We start from the raw sequence: 16,041 nt of genomic DNA, 5'->3' as shown, positions 1-16,041 counted from the left end.
TTTCCATTATTTAGCCTACCCTCATTGATATACATGAGGTGGACAAAATAATACAAACACCTGTCAGTAAAACACAGTAGAAAAGACAATACTTTAAAATAAAATGTAATTGTAATGGTTGAGCCTCCATGTAGGCTTCATGTTAAACAAACATGGTGAAAGTAGCAACAGGGTTGCCAGTTAGATATTACATACCTGCACTGACAGACCAATGGGAAGAAAAACCGTTGTAGCAAAGCCACCATGTATCTGGTATCCAGCTGTTGCAGTGTTTTACCATTATTGAGAATTGTATGAAAGCTGTTGTTGGCATACAGCATAAATATATTCTACATGCTTTTAGTTTAGTTACTATAAGTGTTAAAGCAGGAGCCGACTAGATCAAAAATGTTCTATGTTCATTGGATGCCATCTAGTGACCACAGAGTCAAATGGCATCTGTGAGATGTTTGAAGGACAAAAACCTCACCTACTGAAATCATAGCACCATATTAATAATCTACCACAACACATCTTACTACTGCCATAAATGTATTATCTTGGCAAAGTCTGTTGTTAAATGTGTGTATTAACAGATCTGTGTCCACAGTTTTAGCAAAGAGGTTAATAATAATTACAAAGAGGTTAATAATAATTACAAAGAGGTTAATAATAATTACAAAGAGGTTAATAATAATTACAACCTCTTCTGGTTTTACTGAAAAAAAAAAAAATGATACGGGATGGTGATTGCGATCATGTATAGTACCTTTTTAATGAACTTGTATTTATCTTGTAGCAACACCATAGTAGGAGTGTCCATCTGTATTAAAGCATTTGTATGAACAAAGAAGGGCACGCACTGGAATAGTCTGCGAACTTCTCATTTTCATGTCCTGTAACACATATAAAACATGACAACGCACATTTAATTACTATGTGAGACACTACATATTCATCCTAAATCCTGTATTTATCCGAATCTTTTTACACAATAATATAATGCAATGAAATTTGGGCAAAAACATTCAACCAACCTTCTTCAGATTGATAAAATGTACACACTCCAGCCAGGTGGTGAGGAAGGGGTCCAGGCAGACCGCACAACAGCTGCCATTGGCCAACAAGGCAGTCAGGAGTGGGTAGTGGGGAAGCATCCTGTGGACCAGAGAGGACCTGTTCCTGTCCTCCCGCAAGACAAATCTGGCAACCAGTTCCTGAGAAACAAAGATGAAACCAGAATAATCCAGTGTTGCTGAATAAACACACAGACATATTGTGAGATAACTTACAATTACGGAAAGTGTTCTGTCTGCTGTACTTCAGTGACACTTTACCTTTAACGTAAGCACCTCCACATCCTGCACTGACGACATGGGCTCACAGCGCACAAACCTGTTGCCTTCATAGTAAAGCTCCTTCAGGGACAGCAGGTGAAACTACACAGAGCAATGTCCAGCGTCATACAGTGACCTTATTCCATATCTTGTAGATGTCACTATGGCACAGCATTGTGCTGCTGCATTACCTAACACTGTATACTGTACCTCAACAGGGAACATGAACAACTTGTTCCCAGCCACATCCAGAACTTGGAGTTTTGCCAGTGCCCCCATTCCCTGGGTGAAATGTAAGGTAAGCGTTTAAAGTGATGGTTCGGAGTAATTTACCCTAGGGTCCTTTGCACCATGACCTCGAGCCAAACACCCCCCCAGAAGCTTTTTTCACCTGGGTCTAATATTGGGCAGTTAGCGTAGAGTAGCGTTAGCCGCTGAATAGCTTAGCGCAAGGGCTAATGGACCCACGTTTGTATCTCGTAAATGACCCCACTAATAATGCCCGAAATGATACCAAAGGTCTACACTAGTACAAATAGGTTATGCTCTCATAAAACGATGGATTGTTAAGTTTGTAAGTACACCAGAAGTTTATGAACACTTGCCTGCTCTCTGTTGCTGCTGCTGCTGCTGCTGCTACCTGCAGTTAGACGAGTGCTTAGGGCTGTCTACAAATTACTACACCGAAAAGAGATACAACAAAAATATGTATTAATTTAATGATTAAATAAGGTAATGTCTCCAAACATACCTCAATTAGTCTCCTGCTAGTTATATTACAGCACTTTAAAAAATAAGTTAAATTAAAAAATATTTTTGTTGCATCTCTTTTCGGTGTTGTAATTTGTAGACGACCCCTAAGCACTCGTCTCACAGCAGCAACAGCAGCAGCAGAGAGCAGAAGCCAGCAGGCAAGTGTTATTTACATAAACTTCTGGTGTACTTACAAACTTTACAATCCATCGTTTTATGAGTGCATAACCTATATATACTAGTGTAGACCTTTGGTATCATTTCGGGCATTATTAGTGGGGTCATTTAAGAGATACAAACGTGGGTCCATTAGCCCCGCGCTAAGCTATTCAGCGGCTAACGCTACTCTACGCTAACTCGCCCAATGTTAGACCCAGGTGAAAAAAGCTTCTGGGGGGGTGTTTGGCTCGAGGTCATGGTGCAAAGGACCCTAGGGTAAATTACTCCGAACCATCACTTTAATTATGTAGCTGACATATTGTACCGTTAATTTTTTTTTTTTAAATCACATCCACAAATACCCACCTCTGGTAGGCTGGTCAGCTTGTTTCTGGCTACATGCAACTTAGTTAGTTCTTTACACTGACATAGCTGCTGAGGTAGCCAGGACAAATTATTGGAAGTGAAGTTTATCTCAGACAACATGGTGAGATGACCCAACTCAACAGGGACCTCTTCCAGCTTATTGTCCAGCACACTGAGATGTCGAAGCCTACTCAAACTAATGGAAAAGACAGGTTTGCATTTGTGTTTTTAACACAGAAATACATTATTCGTAACCCCTTTGTGACCTTCATTGGACAATTTCTTGAGAAAGAAAGAAAGAGAGAGAGAGAGAGAGAGAGAGAGAGAGAGAGAGAGAGAGAGAGAGAGATGAAAACAAGTTTATCAGTCAACAAAAGAAATAATTTAGCCTAAATCGTTGGTCATCTTTGGAGCCTATTATGAATAATGGTATGAAGATGTTGGATACCATGGTGCCATAAATGTACCTTTTAATCTCTGGTGGAAGTCTTTGAATCTGGTTGTGGTTCAGATTGAGCACAACAAGGTTCCGTAAGCCATCTGTAAAATATAAATGTCAATCATTTTAGCATTGTTTTCTTAACAAATCTTCCGAGGTGCTAATCATGCAGAACAGTGTGAACTTACCTATCACATCAGGTGGCACTACTGTAATTTGGTTGCCGAACAGATACAGTTTCTTCAAGGACTCCAGATGGCCCAAAACAGCGGGAAGCTCCTTCAAGGCATTATTTCCCAAATTCAGCTCAGCCAGCTTGCAGGCATTTGCAACACGAAAAGTATTTAATCACAAATCTGCGTGGTGTGTAAAACATTTAAAGAGTTGTCCTGGAACATTTCCAGCAAACAGAGATGAGCTCAAACAAACGGAGCAGACTCACATGTTGTAGAGAGAGCAGCTCGGCAGGCAGGGCGCTGATGGAGTTGTTGTTCAGCAGGAGAACTGACAGGTTCGGTAATCTGGAAACACACTTAGGAACGGCCTTTATTTTCTTCGAACTCAAATTTAAAGAAGCTGCTTGACCATACAAAGCTCTCACCACTGACTCCGTCATTTCTAAAAAAATTTAAAAAAAACAACGCCAAGCACTCACATTTAAGTTTCTATGGCGACAAGACGCTTTTTGACGATCGATTTGCTTTAAGGAAGTCGCGGCCTCTAGTGGTGACAGCTAAGCATAGCAGGAATGTGTCCACGTGCTTCAGTGTGTTGATAAATCAAAATCCCCAAGAACAGAGTAGAAAAAAATGGAGACCTTTTGATGCCCGATGCCGCTGCAGACTGCAGTGTATTGATATATATGTCAATCAATGGTATTGATGTATATGTGTGTTCTGCAAATATAGGTAGGCCTACTGATTTTAATATTTTTAACTTTTATTTTTTATTATTCAGTGGGTTTTCTTCATGTGATGCATTCTGTTATATTTCATCTTTTTTTAATAACTGTTATGTTTATGTTCTTTCTATGCCCTTTTCCCTTATTGTATTACCATAGGCAGACATATTTTTGAACTATTTATTAAGTTTAAGCATCCTGAGGGAGACCATTTGTGGTCAAAGTATAATGACCGTCTTCTCTAGACTAAAAGAATTGGGACAAATTGAGTCAGTAGCGTAGCTTCATCTTTTTGTACAGATAATTGTTGCTAAACACCTGCAAAGAATTAATGGATGTGCACGTTCCGCCTGATAATCCCTTAATTGAAAGAAATAAAATGGTCATCTCTCAAGAGTCTCATGTTGAAAACTACAGTATTCATGTAAAATCAAAGAATATTTACTCATCAGAAATATTTAAAAAAAATAAAAGTGACACCCCCTTTATTAGTATTGTATGTGTTTATGTAACATTAATATGATTTAGAAGTTCCACAATTCAATTTATTCTAAGAACACTACAAGAGTTCATCAACCCCTCAGTGACTCTGTTGACATTTGGAGTGACATTTTGGATAAACAGTATATGGTATACCACTGCTTCCCAAAATGGGCTGAAGTGAAACCTGGGGGTCATTGGAATAGACAAAGGGTGTCCAATGTACAATCATTAACACATTTCCTTTCTATGTTATATTTTTCAAAAGCACAATGATACAGTTGTCAGAACTAGATTTCACTCTCCCATTCTGAAAACAGCAACATTATCTGTTAACCTCAGCTTAACAATGTCTTCAATTAAGGGAGGGTGTCTGTATTTAGGGCCCTTGGTGGTCTGAACACACTCTGCATTACACACATTGGTTTATGTCACACCAAGACTGAGCTGCCTCTCAGCTGTCCTCTGCAGTGGCTGGGTCCTTTAGCCGCTCCACAGAATTGTAGTGCTCTCCTAGTCCATAGGCATGACGCATATAGCTGCAATGGGAAAATATATTCTGTGAGTCAAGAGTTCTGAGGTAAACCTTTCCAAATTCTTAAAAAGAAAACTTTTTTAGAATGTGTCATTTAATATAGTCAATGCATAGATTAGAGTTATACAGGTTTGTCTGTCTACATCGGCTTTAGTGTGCTGTGTGATAGCCATGATGTCATAACATTTTTTCATATTTATGTGCGGTTACAAGAGAGTCCAAAACAATCCATTATGTCCTTCATGAACAACTACATAATTATACATTTTCCTTCTAATTTAACTGTATATATTTTAATAATTATGCTAATGCCACCTGAATCCCAGACAAACAACAACATATACAGAACGTACACGAGGGTGATGATGGATTCACTATCAAATTCCTCCCCAATTTTTATAGTCGGGGAGTCGGCCTGGATCACTTCCATTGGCAATTGAAGAACCTGGGTCAAAGCTTTCAACTGTTAGGGAAAAGACATGCATGAAAAAGAAAACAATTATTGAAAAGAGCAACAGCACAGTGCATCTGTGACATAACTTTTAACAACTCACTTCCAGTTGTCCACCCCAAGCTGCTGTGTGCTCCGCGTCACTGCAGTATTTCTCAAACTCATCTGGAAACCAAAACGCACACAAACACTTGCATGAATACTGGGCATACTCATAGTTACTTTCTAAAACATAACATGTCATATCGAATATTTTTGGTCTTTAATGTACTCATACTTATGACAAATTGTTTCTGAAAACCTAAACAAAGATCTAAGTGTTACCTGCTGTGTACATGTCCCCAGTGTTGGGGTTGGTGAGGAAAGGCAGGAAGTCATCAGCATGGCCTCTCATGTACTCAGCAGTGCGGGACCGCAGTTCTTTCACACTCATGATTAACCCTGACTAGAACAAACCGAATAGATTATGTGTATGAACATTAGGAATAACATATGTATGAACTTTGTTGAAAGTTTGTCAGAGCAGCATTGTGCCATTTTCAATTGTAGCAACTCTGGACAGTGCAGTGGCAAGGAGTGTAGACTTTTTCTTATCACATTTCTGATTAGGTATTCAAAATACAGCTACAGAGCTATAATACTATGAAAATATGTACCTTTGATCGCTGTGCCAGCTGGTCTTCAATGGCACGGTACATGCAGTGGCCATCAGAAGAGATCTCCTTGATCTGAAGCTGTTGCTGGGACAGTTTCTGAGCCAGCTTCAAACCCTCCTGGTGCCTCACACCCTGCAGATTTTGCACCTCAGCCTCTGCTATCCTGCTCTCCCTCTCCTTCTCCTCGGCTGCCTTCTTGTCCTAGAGAGGGTCATTTGAATAAAATTAATTTGATTATTATTTGAAACCATGGCTGAAACAACATTAAAAAGGAAAGCAAACAGATGGTTGATTAAACTACCTAATAATCTGCTATATTACTACCGAATAACCTGCTATATAGGTACTGACATTTGTTTATTATTCAGAGTGGTATGTTTTGTGAATGGGAGTTATAGTAAATAAATATGATAGATTATTAGCCTGATGTGTGCTTCTTAGATTGCTGTGGGTAAACAGAGGTTAAAACGGTCCTATTTGACATGAGACCGGTTATCTCACCCTTCTCTTCTGGGCTTTGGTTAAACGTGGCTGTTTGGCCTCCTCTCCTTTTTCTTCTTCACCACCCTCCATCTTCATGGTCTCCACTCCATTTAACACCTCTTCCACCTTTTAAGATTGAGTGAGGAGAGCCTTGGTTATGTTGCACATTGATGTTTATCTAATAGACTTCATATAAGCATGAATAATGAGATGCAAATATGAAAAAATGCATTCTGTGCAGTACACATTTGCTTATTTTACAATGTACCTCCCAACCGATTAAATAAAACTATGTGAAATTTCAATACAGCAGCAATTAGGCAGCCATGTTTTAGGATGTAAAATCTTAATGCATAGACAGGAGATTTGTCAGTTGTCTGAATGAGGACATCTACCTCTGGGTCGTTGGTAGATTTGAGTTGCCTCAATTCCTCCTCATGTTTCTGGCTGAGGTCAGCTTCTATTTTTGCTATCTCCTCTGTCATCTGTTTCCTCCTTTTCTTGTCATTTTTGGGGATTGCATTTTTCATGCTCTGAATTTTAGCTGAAAATGAAGCACAAGAGCAGACTGTCTGACAAAGCAACACTTCAATAAAGCCTACACACACTAAAAACAGAATAGAGCTCACACTCGGCTGATGCTGAATGTTGTTTCGGAAAGGTTAAAAATAAGTTAGATGGCCAGGATGATCAACATGAAGAAGAACACACTCACAGATCGTATTAATGTACCTCAATGTAAGTTTATTGGTTAAAGACATCAAGATAAAAATATTTCTTGAATACAGCAATCATATGTGGCAGTCTGGCAGAAAACTGCTGCTGCACCTTTTTCCAAAATAGTTTAGCATACATAACATGGCTGTGACATCACAGATTTGGCCACGCCCAAATCTGTGATGTCACAGCTTTTATTTTGCCTTTGACAGGTGATGAAAAACATGGCATCAACGACTGGAGCTCAGGTGACGGGCATAAGAAGCTTAAAAGTTTCAGCCCATTAAGATTCACGGAGATCTGTACAGCAGCTGTTTTCTACCCTCTATCATTCACTGTGAATTTTACCCTTAAAACTCCAATCATTGTGAGCTAGTGACACATGGACTGGCAAATACCTAAGAATGGTAACACTATCATAGCAATTTTCTCCTGTGATATGACATTGATTGTGCTAAATTCCAAGATATTAAAACAAAACCTGAGATGCAGAGAAACAGTTGAGGTTACCTACCTTGCATATCTTTCTTTTCCTTGCGGTGCTGCTTTGCCAGCTGCTCCTCTGGTGTTTCCACTATCTCATCCTCCATGACTGGATGCTGCTCACTTTGTTCAGCGGTGATCTTTGCGAGCTATACTAAACTGACACGCGTTAAATAAACAACGTGTTATGATGTCCCTGTCATAACATTGGCCACATCACTGAAAAGAGATATAAATATCTATTCCACAATAAATAAAGCGTGCCGATATGGCCGTGACCGGAAGAGACGACGGAGGAGGGCGGAGCTTGCTTCTTCTTCTCTTAGCTAAACTCCGAGATTAAGCTTGCTATGCCGCCTCCTCTTGGCTATTTAGTATACTACAGGTATCTTCTGACTGCTGCCAGCTGTAATATGGGTGTTCATTCAAAGCATCCTTTCCATTTGCGTAAATATTTATTCAAACCATGTGATACATTTCAAGCAGGATCTTATCTTAGACCAGTGAGAGAACACGTTGTTCTAGATACAGGGGCCTTTAGTCATGTAGGCTAATCAATGTTTTAGATTATGTGACCATGCAGCTGTGACATGCAGCTGTGACAAAATGCTGACGCTTCCCCTTTTCTCTGTGTCTTATAGTTGCTCAGACATCACATCGCTATTCCCTCCTATTCTTTTAATCACAGTTTCCCAACCAGTGTTCTCATCACCCTAATAGGTCGAAAGTTTAACATAAATCAAAGTTCATAAAATGATAAACGGAGCCTTCGACCTCGCAATAGCTTTCGCGCAGCTTTCTAAGACTTCACTATGTACTTTTTTACACACGCTGAGTCACAGTCACTCGATAAACTATTCCGGAATTAGCACTGTTTTATGTTTTTATGTAGGCCTATAATAATACATTTCAGGCTATTGCAAATATCCATACTGCTATATTCAGGGGTTATACCCTTCAGTGTTCATTGTCTCTGGCCTATAGCAGTATGGGCCACATGCCTAACTATTATAACGTATTCCTGTAGGCCTATACTATACTATTAAATTTGTAAATTGACTACACTGCACGTTTAAGCTTTACAAATATAACTGTCTGGGAACCTTTAATGCTAGAGGTTCTCTAAACGTTTTATGTCATCTTCAGGCAACGTCCCCGGAGGTTGTCTTGTGTTTTTTCAAGAATAACCTTCTGGGAACCTTAATGGAACATCCCCCAGAGTTTTTTTTATTTTTTATATATTTCATCAAAATAACCTTCTCAAAGCCAAGCCGAAGAGGTGGTTGAGACCAGTTGCATGGTTATAACGTAACAAAACTGGCCATATCTACAAATATTGATCTCTGTTTATGGACACACCATGCTTTTTGTCTCCCACCTGCTTCAGTTATGTTCCTTTTATACAAACGGCATTAAGGGATCTAGCTTATATTGTTCCTTGGCTATATTTATAAATATAAAATGTGGCTGTTTACCAACGCAATATTATCTAAATATACAGTATAGGCTACGTTTACAATATATTCAAAAAATTTATGCAAATATTGACCAATGATAATGTAGACTATACAGTAAGCCCATAATAATATTTAATGGAATAGTTGTATTAGGCAACTTAAATTAGGCCTGCCATTAAAACGTCTTTAGTTTTATTGGTGACATTAGCTAATTGGATGAGAAACTCCTTTTTGTAGGGCAGCCTTGCTGTGTGCTGTGTGACGTGGCACGGGGGGCGGAAGAGCTTGTTTGTGTTTTGGTTCTAGGGGAAGTTGCGAGAAGAAAGAAAGGAGGAGACGTGACGGGATTGTTGAAATTATTTTTTGGTTCCCCAACACCACCCCACCACAGTGTCCCGGGCTCCGTGTGTAAATACTACAGCAGTGGTATTTGAAGTTCAAAACCTCGTCTGGCTCTCAGGTAGTGTACTTGACATGAATCGACAAGTTGTGGTTCCAGCTGGCTGACAGCCTGACGCTCATCGGGGACTAACGTTAGCTAGCGCTGTCGCTAGCTGCCTCTAGCTAATGTCGGTGATGTTTGATAGCTAAGGGAATGCAGAAATACAGGCCTTTATCACATATTACCGTGTCCAGCTGTTACTCTTCTGTGTTGATGTGGTGCCAAAGTGGCTAGTAATGTATGGTATAGCAAGCTGAATGAGGGTTGACTTTGTGATAGCTAACGGCTAGATTGATGGAATCAGGTCTAACAGTGCTAGCAAGCTAATGTAAGTGTTTGTTAATTGAGGGGTTGGCTAACATTAACGTTAATAACTTGGTCCAACCTGAATAGCATTTCAGTTTGATGTCGTTGTGTAGCAATACAACGACTAGCTTGTTAACCCATCGTATTTGTTTTACGTAGCTAGCTTAGTTAACGTTAGCTGAGCCTGTTGTTTTATGTTCTTTTCATAAAATGATTGGGAGGCTACTGGTGGCCAGCTATGGTCGCTAACAGCAAGTACGCTAACTAGCTTGACAACAAAAACAATTTGGAAAATGGTGTCCTCCTCTAAAATCAAAACGGATACATGACTACAGCTAAGCAACTGTGTTTACAGTAAACTAACGAGAGTCAAATTCAAATATTTTGTGAGCATTGCAGTGCGCAGCGTTTGTTGACAGTTCCTGTCGTGCGACTGAGTAAACGCAGTTACTGTTTTTACGGAGCAGTTTCTTATGCATGCTTCTTTTCTTCTTGCTTGCCTGCTATTTATTGTCAAATGTTCTTGGTTAATATAAGCATACATGTCTGACCTAGCTAACTACCTCTGGAACGACCTCACTAGTCACTTTCATGGGCTTTGGGTTCCAGAGCTTTTTATTCAAAAGGACAGTCTTATTCCCCATTATTGGTATTGCAACATAAGTCAAGGTTTTACACACACAGGTTTAGGCTAAACTGTGGCCTGAAAATTCACCATAGAGACCATGAACACCTCTCAAAGAACGATATCAGCTAACAAACATGTCACTAATATGCTTAACAAAGATAGCTTTTTTACAGAACCATTATAAGTTATTGCATTAGAGAGCATATGAGTATGATAAGGTATCTGTATCTTTGTTAGTAAGCATAATATATGTATCTCCTGGATAAGGGAGTGGTGGGGGTGCACAGTGAAGTCATAATAGCCTGGGAGATTCCACAGATCATGCTCAGGACAAATTCTCCATGCAAGTCGGACATATAGACTGTGATTCTCCTGAAAACAGCCATCTGTTGTATACAAATTAGTCAGCAGTTCAGTCCTAAATAAGTTACTAAGCAATGCATGAATGCATGGCATGTATCTATACAGAGGTTCTTGTAGTTGTAAGATGCTCAAATAATGTGGGTGGGTGAAACTCAACTGGTCCTTGACAAGGCTTCCTTTGCTTTATGTTACTGTATGTGGTTGTGATGGGCTTTCTTTTCTTTTTCATAAAGGCAAGGGAATGTCTACTTGTGTTTGTAACCGTGGAAAAATTGTGTCAACGATGATAGTTATATTTAAATGAGGCTTTGCATGTTTTAAGTGCTTTCAGCATAGCCTGAATTGGGTGAATTTAAATGACTTGAAAATGATTTTACAGATGCAAAAATGAAGGAAACGATTGCATGGTAAGCAGCACTGTAATTACATTTTGTTGACATATTAATTTATTCAATGCATAATTTGAATGTAAACTTATTTAATGCTGTCAAAGGTGAAATTCATAACTTTACACACATTGTCTCCTTTTGCAGTGGCAAAAGGTAAAGGGTGTTAAAAAAAATATCTGCAGTCTTGTTGTGGAAGTTCTGCAGAAGCCTGCTGTTTATTTGAAATTGCACAACTTGTAAAGTGCATGATGTGCTGAAGCTCGAATTTGACATGTAAAGTAGGAGTGTAAAATGCATCACTTTCACTTACTGGCTGTTTAATGTGGACATGATTGGCACTGTCACAAGTGGGACAGGTGGGACCAGACAAGTTTATTCAAATGCATTCATAAGAGAATAGAGATCATCTCAAACTACAGTGATGGGACTGGTTTCTTATACTTATACATGACATAGATATATTAGAAAAATACAAATTAAGACTTGACCAAATGATCTATAGTAATAAGGTAGAGCCACCATATTAATTACTTCCATTAGTTCTGTCAGTCTATGTATCAGTCCAGCTCTAGATTGTGATTATTTTTTAATTTAGTTTTCATTTTACATGGTTGTGCTTGGCATTGAAGACTCTTCCTATTTTTTTTTTAGCTTGATCTTATTCTAAATCAGCTACAAATACTCACTTCTCTTATTTGGCAGATTACATATGTACACCCATTTATTATTATATATGTGTTAAGTCTTGTTGAATTGCATCAGAAGGGCTAATGTTTAAGTTATTTTTCTACCAATATCGTTCAGAATTCTAGAAATGCCCAATATCACAAGTTCATTAGGACAAGCCAGGGAAAAGGTCACATCTTAAACGTGATGTATATTCCACAGTTTGAGTAACATAGTCTGCACCCTGTTCACTTACACAGAAGTAGAACAGACTTTTTTTTTACGGTGTTAAAAGTTTTAATGCATTTTATACATGTCACCCTTTGGCAGATCAAGTTCTATATCTCTAAATCCCTTTGGATATTACCTATTACTTAAAACCACCACTAACTGCTTGCACAAAGTTATTACTCTCAGTAGTAGGGATGCATGATATATTGGCAATCGCATTGGTATCGGCCGATGTTAGTCATTGTTTTTGTTTTATATCTGCAACTTTTATTCTGAGCTCAACACATGTTTATTTCTCGTTGATACTTAGTAAAGCCATTTGTTCTTTGCGTCTTGCAGCAGAAGTCCTGATAGTGAGGTTTGGCACACAGGGCACCGGGGGATCTGACTAGGTCATGGCCAATCGGGGAGGAGCTACGAGACCCAATGGACCCAATGCAGGGAACAAGATCTGTCAGTTTAAGCTGGTACTGTTGGGGGAGTCAGCGGTTGGGAAGTCCAGCTTAGTGCTCCGCTTCGTCAAGGGTCAGTTCCATGAATTCCAGGAGAGCACGATAGGAGGTGAGCTTCATGTCAACAAACCCAGCTATTTTTCACGAGATGCCAGTTGGTTAATACCCAATGACGTGAATTAAAGGGAAGGTGCACTTTCTTACAGCCAATTGGGTGCTTTGCTACTGTCAGAACAGCGCCATAAGATAAGACTTTCCAAGCTCTAGAATAAAAAGAATTTGGAGAAGTGTACCATTTTGTTTTGTAGTCAGAATCACTGCCACATTTGGGACATAGCATGTAAATTGTTTGTCTCACATAATGAAAAAATTGACAATGGTTTGTTTTCATATACATATGACTTGCATTGTTTACATGGTATTATAAAAAAGTATTGTTTTGGTGTAAATGTTGATTATCTCTTGCCTTATTCTTTCATTTCAGCTGCATTTCTCACCCAGACAGTGTGTCTAGATGACACAACAGTAAAGTTTGAAATCTGGGACACCGCAGGTCAGGAACGTTACCACAGTTTGGCACCCATGTATTACAGAGGAGCACAGGCCGCCATCGTGGTCTATGACATCACAAACGAGGCACGTTCATTCACCCCTGACTAAGTTCTTTATACTATTTTACAGCATGTCTTCAAAATGTCAGATTCCTTCAGAAGTGTAAAACATGACATGAAAATGTGTGGTTTTTGAAAGGAAATATCTTTTGATGTTACTGATCAAATGAAGGCACTGACAGATCGCACAATTTTTTTTCTATTTGTAGGAGTCCTTTGCAAGGGCAAAGAACTGGGTGAAGGAGCTGCAAAGACAAGCTAGCCCTAATATAGTCATTGCTTTGTCAGGCAACAAGGCTGACCTAGCCAGCAAGAGAGCTGTCGACTTCCAGGTCAGAGCAAACAATCAAACTGTGTCTTACTCTTAGTTTCGCATTTCCTGGGAATACTGACCACCTTCTTCTCATGGCTATCTTGGTTTTGTTTATATGTTATTATATCCAAAACATACACGACAAGTGATCCGTTCCATTATTCTTCACTGCAAGGACTTGCAGTCTCGATACCACATCTAATTGTCATTTGTGGTCCCTGAATGCATGCATGTGTGAGGGCATATGGAAAACTGATGGTGTTTACATTGTGTTGACAGGACGCCCAGTCCTACGCAGATGACAACAGCTTACTTTTTATGGAGACGTCAGCCAAGACATCTATGAATGTGAATGAGATATTTATGGCTATTGGTGGGTAATTCTTAACACTTTATTCATAGATTTTGCCAGTGTATTTGTAGAGTGGTGCAGATAGGTAGATAGATAGATAGACAGGTGCCAGAGCCAACTGTATTATTCCTACTGGTATTTGATATGATTTATATTATATATTGCTTTTATTGTTGTTCATTGTGGTTTGTTTTTTTTCCCTTCAGCAAAGAGATTGCCGAAGAGTGAGCCTCAGGCTGCAGGAGCCAATAGCGGGCGGAACCGGGGAGTGGACCTGACAGAAGCTGCCCAGCCAGCCAAGGCTTCATGTTGCAGTAACTAACGTGAAGAACGCCTTCCCACCAACCAACCTGTAGAGCAGTAACTAATGCGGCCGATGCCCTGAATGCCACCGCAGTTACTAATGCAATATGTTGTACTCTTATCTCCAATTCTCTGATCTGCATACAAGAAAAGATGCCCTGTGCCCCCTCCCCCCTTCTTTTTGCAGTAACAAAGTCAATGCCAATACACTGATCTCCCCACATGGTCCTGATTCTTTTCCTCCATCTTGGTTCTGCTGCTACCTGGTTAAGCCTCCTAACCATGCTTTCCTACTTTCGGCTAACCAGCTTGTTAAATCTATCAATTATTATTGATAGATTAATGAGCAGATATTAGAGACATTAGCCCACCCTGCCACCCTTCCACTCATCTTCCTTCCAACGTGTAGATATGAGTTTAATTTAGAGGAAGTGGTTACTTCCCTTTTTTGTGGGATAGCTTAGGACTCTACCATTTCATTTCTTGTACCAGTCTTCTGTTTTTGTTCTTTTTTTAAATAATTTTGTTACGTATGGTTTGCTATAATTTTGTCAAAATTTCGGATGCACAAACCCTTATACTTACCTACGTAGAAAAATAGAAAAACGAGAACCTTTTGTCTGCAGTAGCACAGAAAAAAATGACTATTAAGAGAGGAGGAGTTTATACTTAAAAAGAGAGGTGTGGCTTAGCAACTCTAAGCTCTACACTTCTCTCTTGTCACTTGGGCCCTTATATCTTAAAGTTTAAAAACATTTGTGGACTGTAGTCCTTTAGGTCTCTCTCTCTCTCTCTCTCTCTCTCTCTCTCTCTCTCTCTCTCTCTCTCTCTCTCTCTCTCTCTCTCTCTCTCTCTCTCTCTCTCTCTCTCTCTCTCTCTCTCTCTCTCTCTCTCTCTCTCTCTGGGGTTCCCTCTGCCTGCCCACACTTACCCTCACTAAACCCAAAGTAGCACTAGTGTACATTCTCAAAGGCTCCATTCTGGGGCTATGCCTGCTTCTAGCTGTCCCTAGTGGCATTGTGCAATGTTTCACAGTATTTTCTCTGTGACTTGAGTGTCTGCAAGGACCAATGCAGCACAGCATGAAAAATACGTTCCACCCAGCTTTCTCCAAACAAGGCGTAGGGGTCTCTGAGGTACACATCATCAGTGTCACCACCTTCTCATCTCCTGATGCAGTGTCCTTGCATACATCTTGTGTTAATCATCCCTTTTGTGGTTATACTTGGATCTCTTGGTTTCTGTCTTTTGATGATTTAGTTTATGCAGATTACCTTTCCCCTTGTGGTAATGTTGTTTGACCGCTGCTGGGTTTGCACCTGGTAAAAAGCGGAGGTGATGGTAGCGAGCTGGGAGTTGCAATATGTAAGGCTGCTTCAAAATCACCTTTGAATCATAATGGTCATCTTCCCTTGTTTAGGAAGTGCTTTAGGTGTGTGTGTGTGTGTGTGTGTGTGTGTGTGTGTGTGTGTGTGTGTGTGTGTGTGTGTGTGTGTGTGTGTGTGTGTGTGTGTGTGTGTGTGTGTGTGTGTGTGTGTGTGTGTGTGTGGGTGTGTGTGTAGGGTGTGTGTGTGTGTGTGTGTGTAGGTGTGTGTGTAGGTGTGTGTGTGTGTGTGTGTTTCGTCCCTCTGAACTCTGTCAGACCTAAACATAATTGTACGTACACACCTGCAGTCTGTTACACCTCTCCTTCACTTATGGTGAGCGCACACGTTTTTTTCCCTGTCCCACTCCCCCAATATACATTGTTACACACAGCGACCCATGCGCACACACACGTACAAACCTA

General features: G+C 39.8%; 3 protein-coding genes across 7 annotated transcripts; 1 reads left to right on the top strand and 2 right to left on the bottom strand.

Annotated features, from left to right (window-relative positions):
- Nucleotides 1–723: 723 nt before the first annotated feature.
- Nucleotides 724–3,743, bottom strand: lrrc69 (leucine rich repeat containing 69). Of its 2 annotated transcripts, none has more exons than XM_039820170.1 (8): nt 3,476–3,743; nt 3,222–3,312; nt 3,062–3,134; nt 2,595–2,790; nt 1,527–1,598; nt 1,317–1,418; nt 1,017–1,196; nt 724–875 (listed from the first exon to the last, which is right to left on the bottom strand). In XM_039820170.1, exons 1-8 carry the CDS (start codon nt 3,647–3,649, stop codon nt 768–770), a joined length of 996 nt encoding a protein of 331 aa, XP_039676104.1. In that variant the 5' UTR covers nt 3,650–3,743; the 3' UTR covers nt 724–767. The 2 variants fall into 2 exon arrangements, with proteins under 2 accessions (XP_039676104.1, XP_039676103.1); XM_039820169.1 differs by having other exon boundaries at nt 3,222–3,348; nt 3,476–3,741.
- Nucleotides 3,744–4,783: 1,040 nt separating this feature from the next.
- Nucleotides 4,784–8,046, bottom strand: otud6b (OTU deubiquitinase 6B). Its single transcript, XM_039820172.1, has 8 exons — nt 7,771–8,046; nt 6,935–7,083; nt 6,558–6,665; nt 6,057–6,257; nt 5,725–5,845; nt 5,504–5,565; nt 5,303–5,412; nt 4,784–4,953 (listed from the first exon to the last, which is right to left on the bottom strand). Exons 1-8 carry the CDS (start codon nt 7,844–7,846, stop codon nt 4,869–4,871), a joined length of 912 nt encoding a protein of 303 aa, XP_039676106.1. The 5' UTR covers nt 7,847–8,046; the 3' UTR covers nt 4,784–4,868.
- A 1,433-nt stretch (nt 8,047–9,479) lies between these two features.
- rab5aa (RAB5A, member RAS oncogene family, a) lies at nt 9,480–14,478 on the top strand. 4 transcript variants are annotated; one of them, XM_039820168.1, is made up of 7 exons: nt 9,480–9,656; nt 11,315–11,342; nt 12,593–12,782; nt 13,158–13,309; nt 13,494–13,616; nt 13,877–13,970; nt 14,156–14,478. In XM_039820168.1, the coding sequence occupies exons 3-7, from the start codon at nt 12,617–12,619 to the stop codon at nt 14,269–14,271; spliced, it is 651 nt and encodes a 216-aa protein (XP_039676102.1). In that variant the 5' UTR covers nt 9,480–9,656; nt 11,315–11,342; nt 12,593–12,616; the 3' UTR covers nt 14,272–14,478. The 4 variants fall into 4 exon arrangements, with proteins under 4 accessions (XP_039676102.1, XP_039676101.1, XP_039676100.1 ...); XM_039820166.1 differs by having other exon boundaries at nt 9,481–9,656; nt 12,561–12,782; XM_039820167.1 differs by lacking the exon at nt 11,315–11,342.
- The last annotated feature ends 1,563 nt before the right edge of the window (nt 14,479–16,041 follow it).

The sequence above is a fragment of the Perca fluviatilis genome, chromosome 13 (assembly GCF_010015445.1).
Source record: "Perca fluviatilis chromosome 13, GENO_Pfluv_1.0, whole genome shotgun sequence".
NCBI classification, from domain to species: domain Eukaryota; kingdom Metazoa; phylum Chordata; class Actinopteri; order Perciformes; family Percidae; genus Perca; species Perca fluviatilis.
Note: the sequence above shows the minus strand (reverse complement) of the source record. Positions and strands in the feature narration are given on the sequence as shown.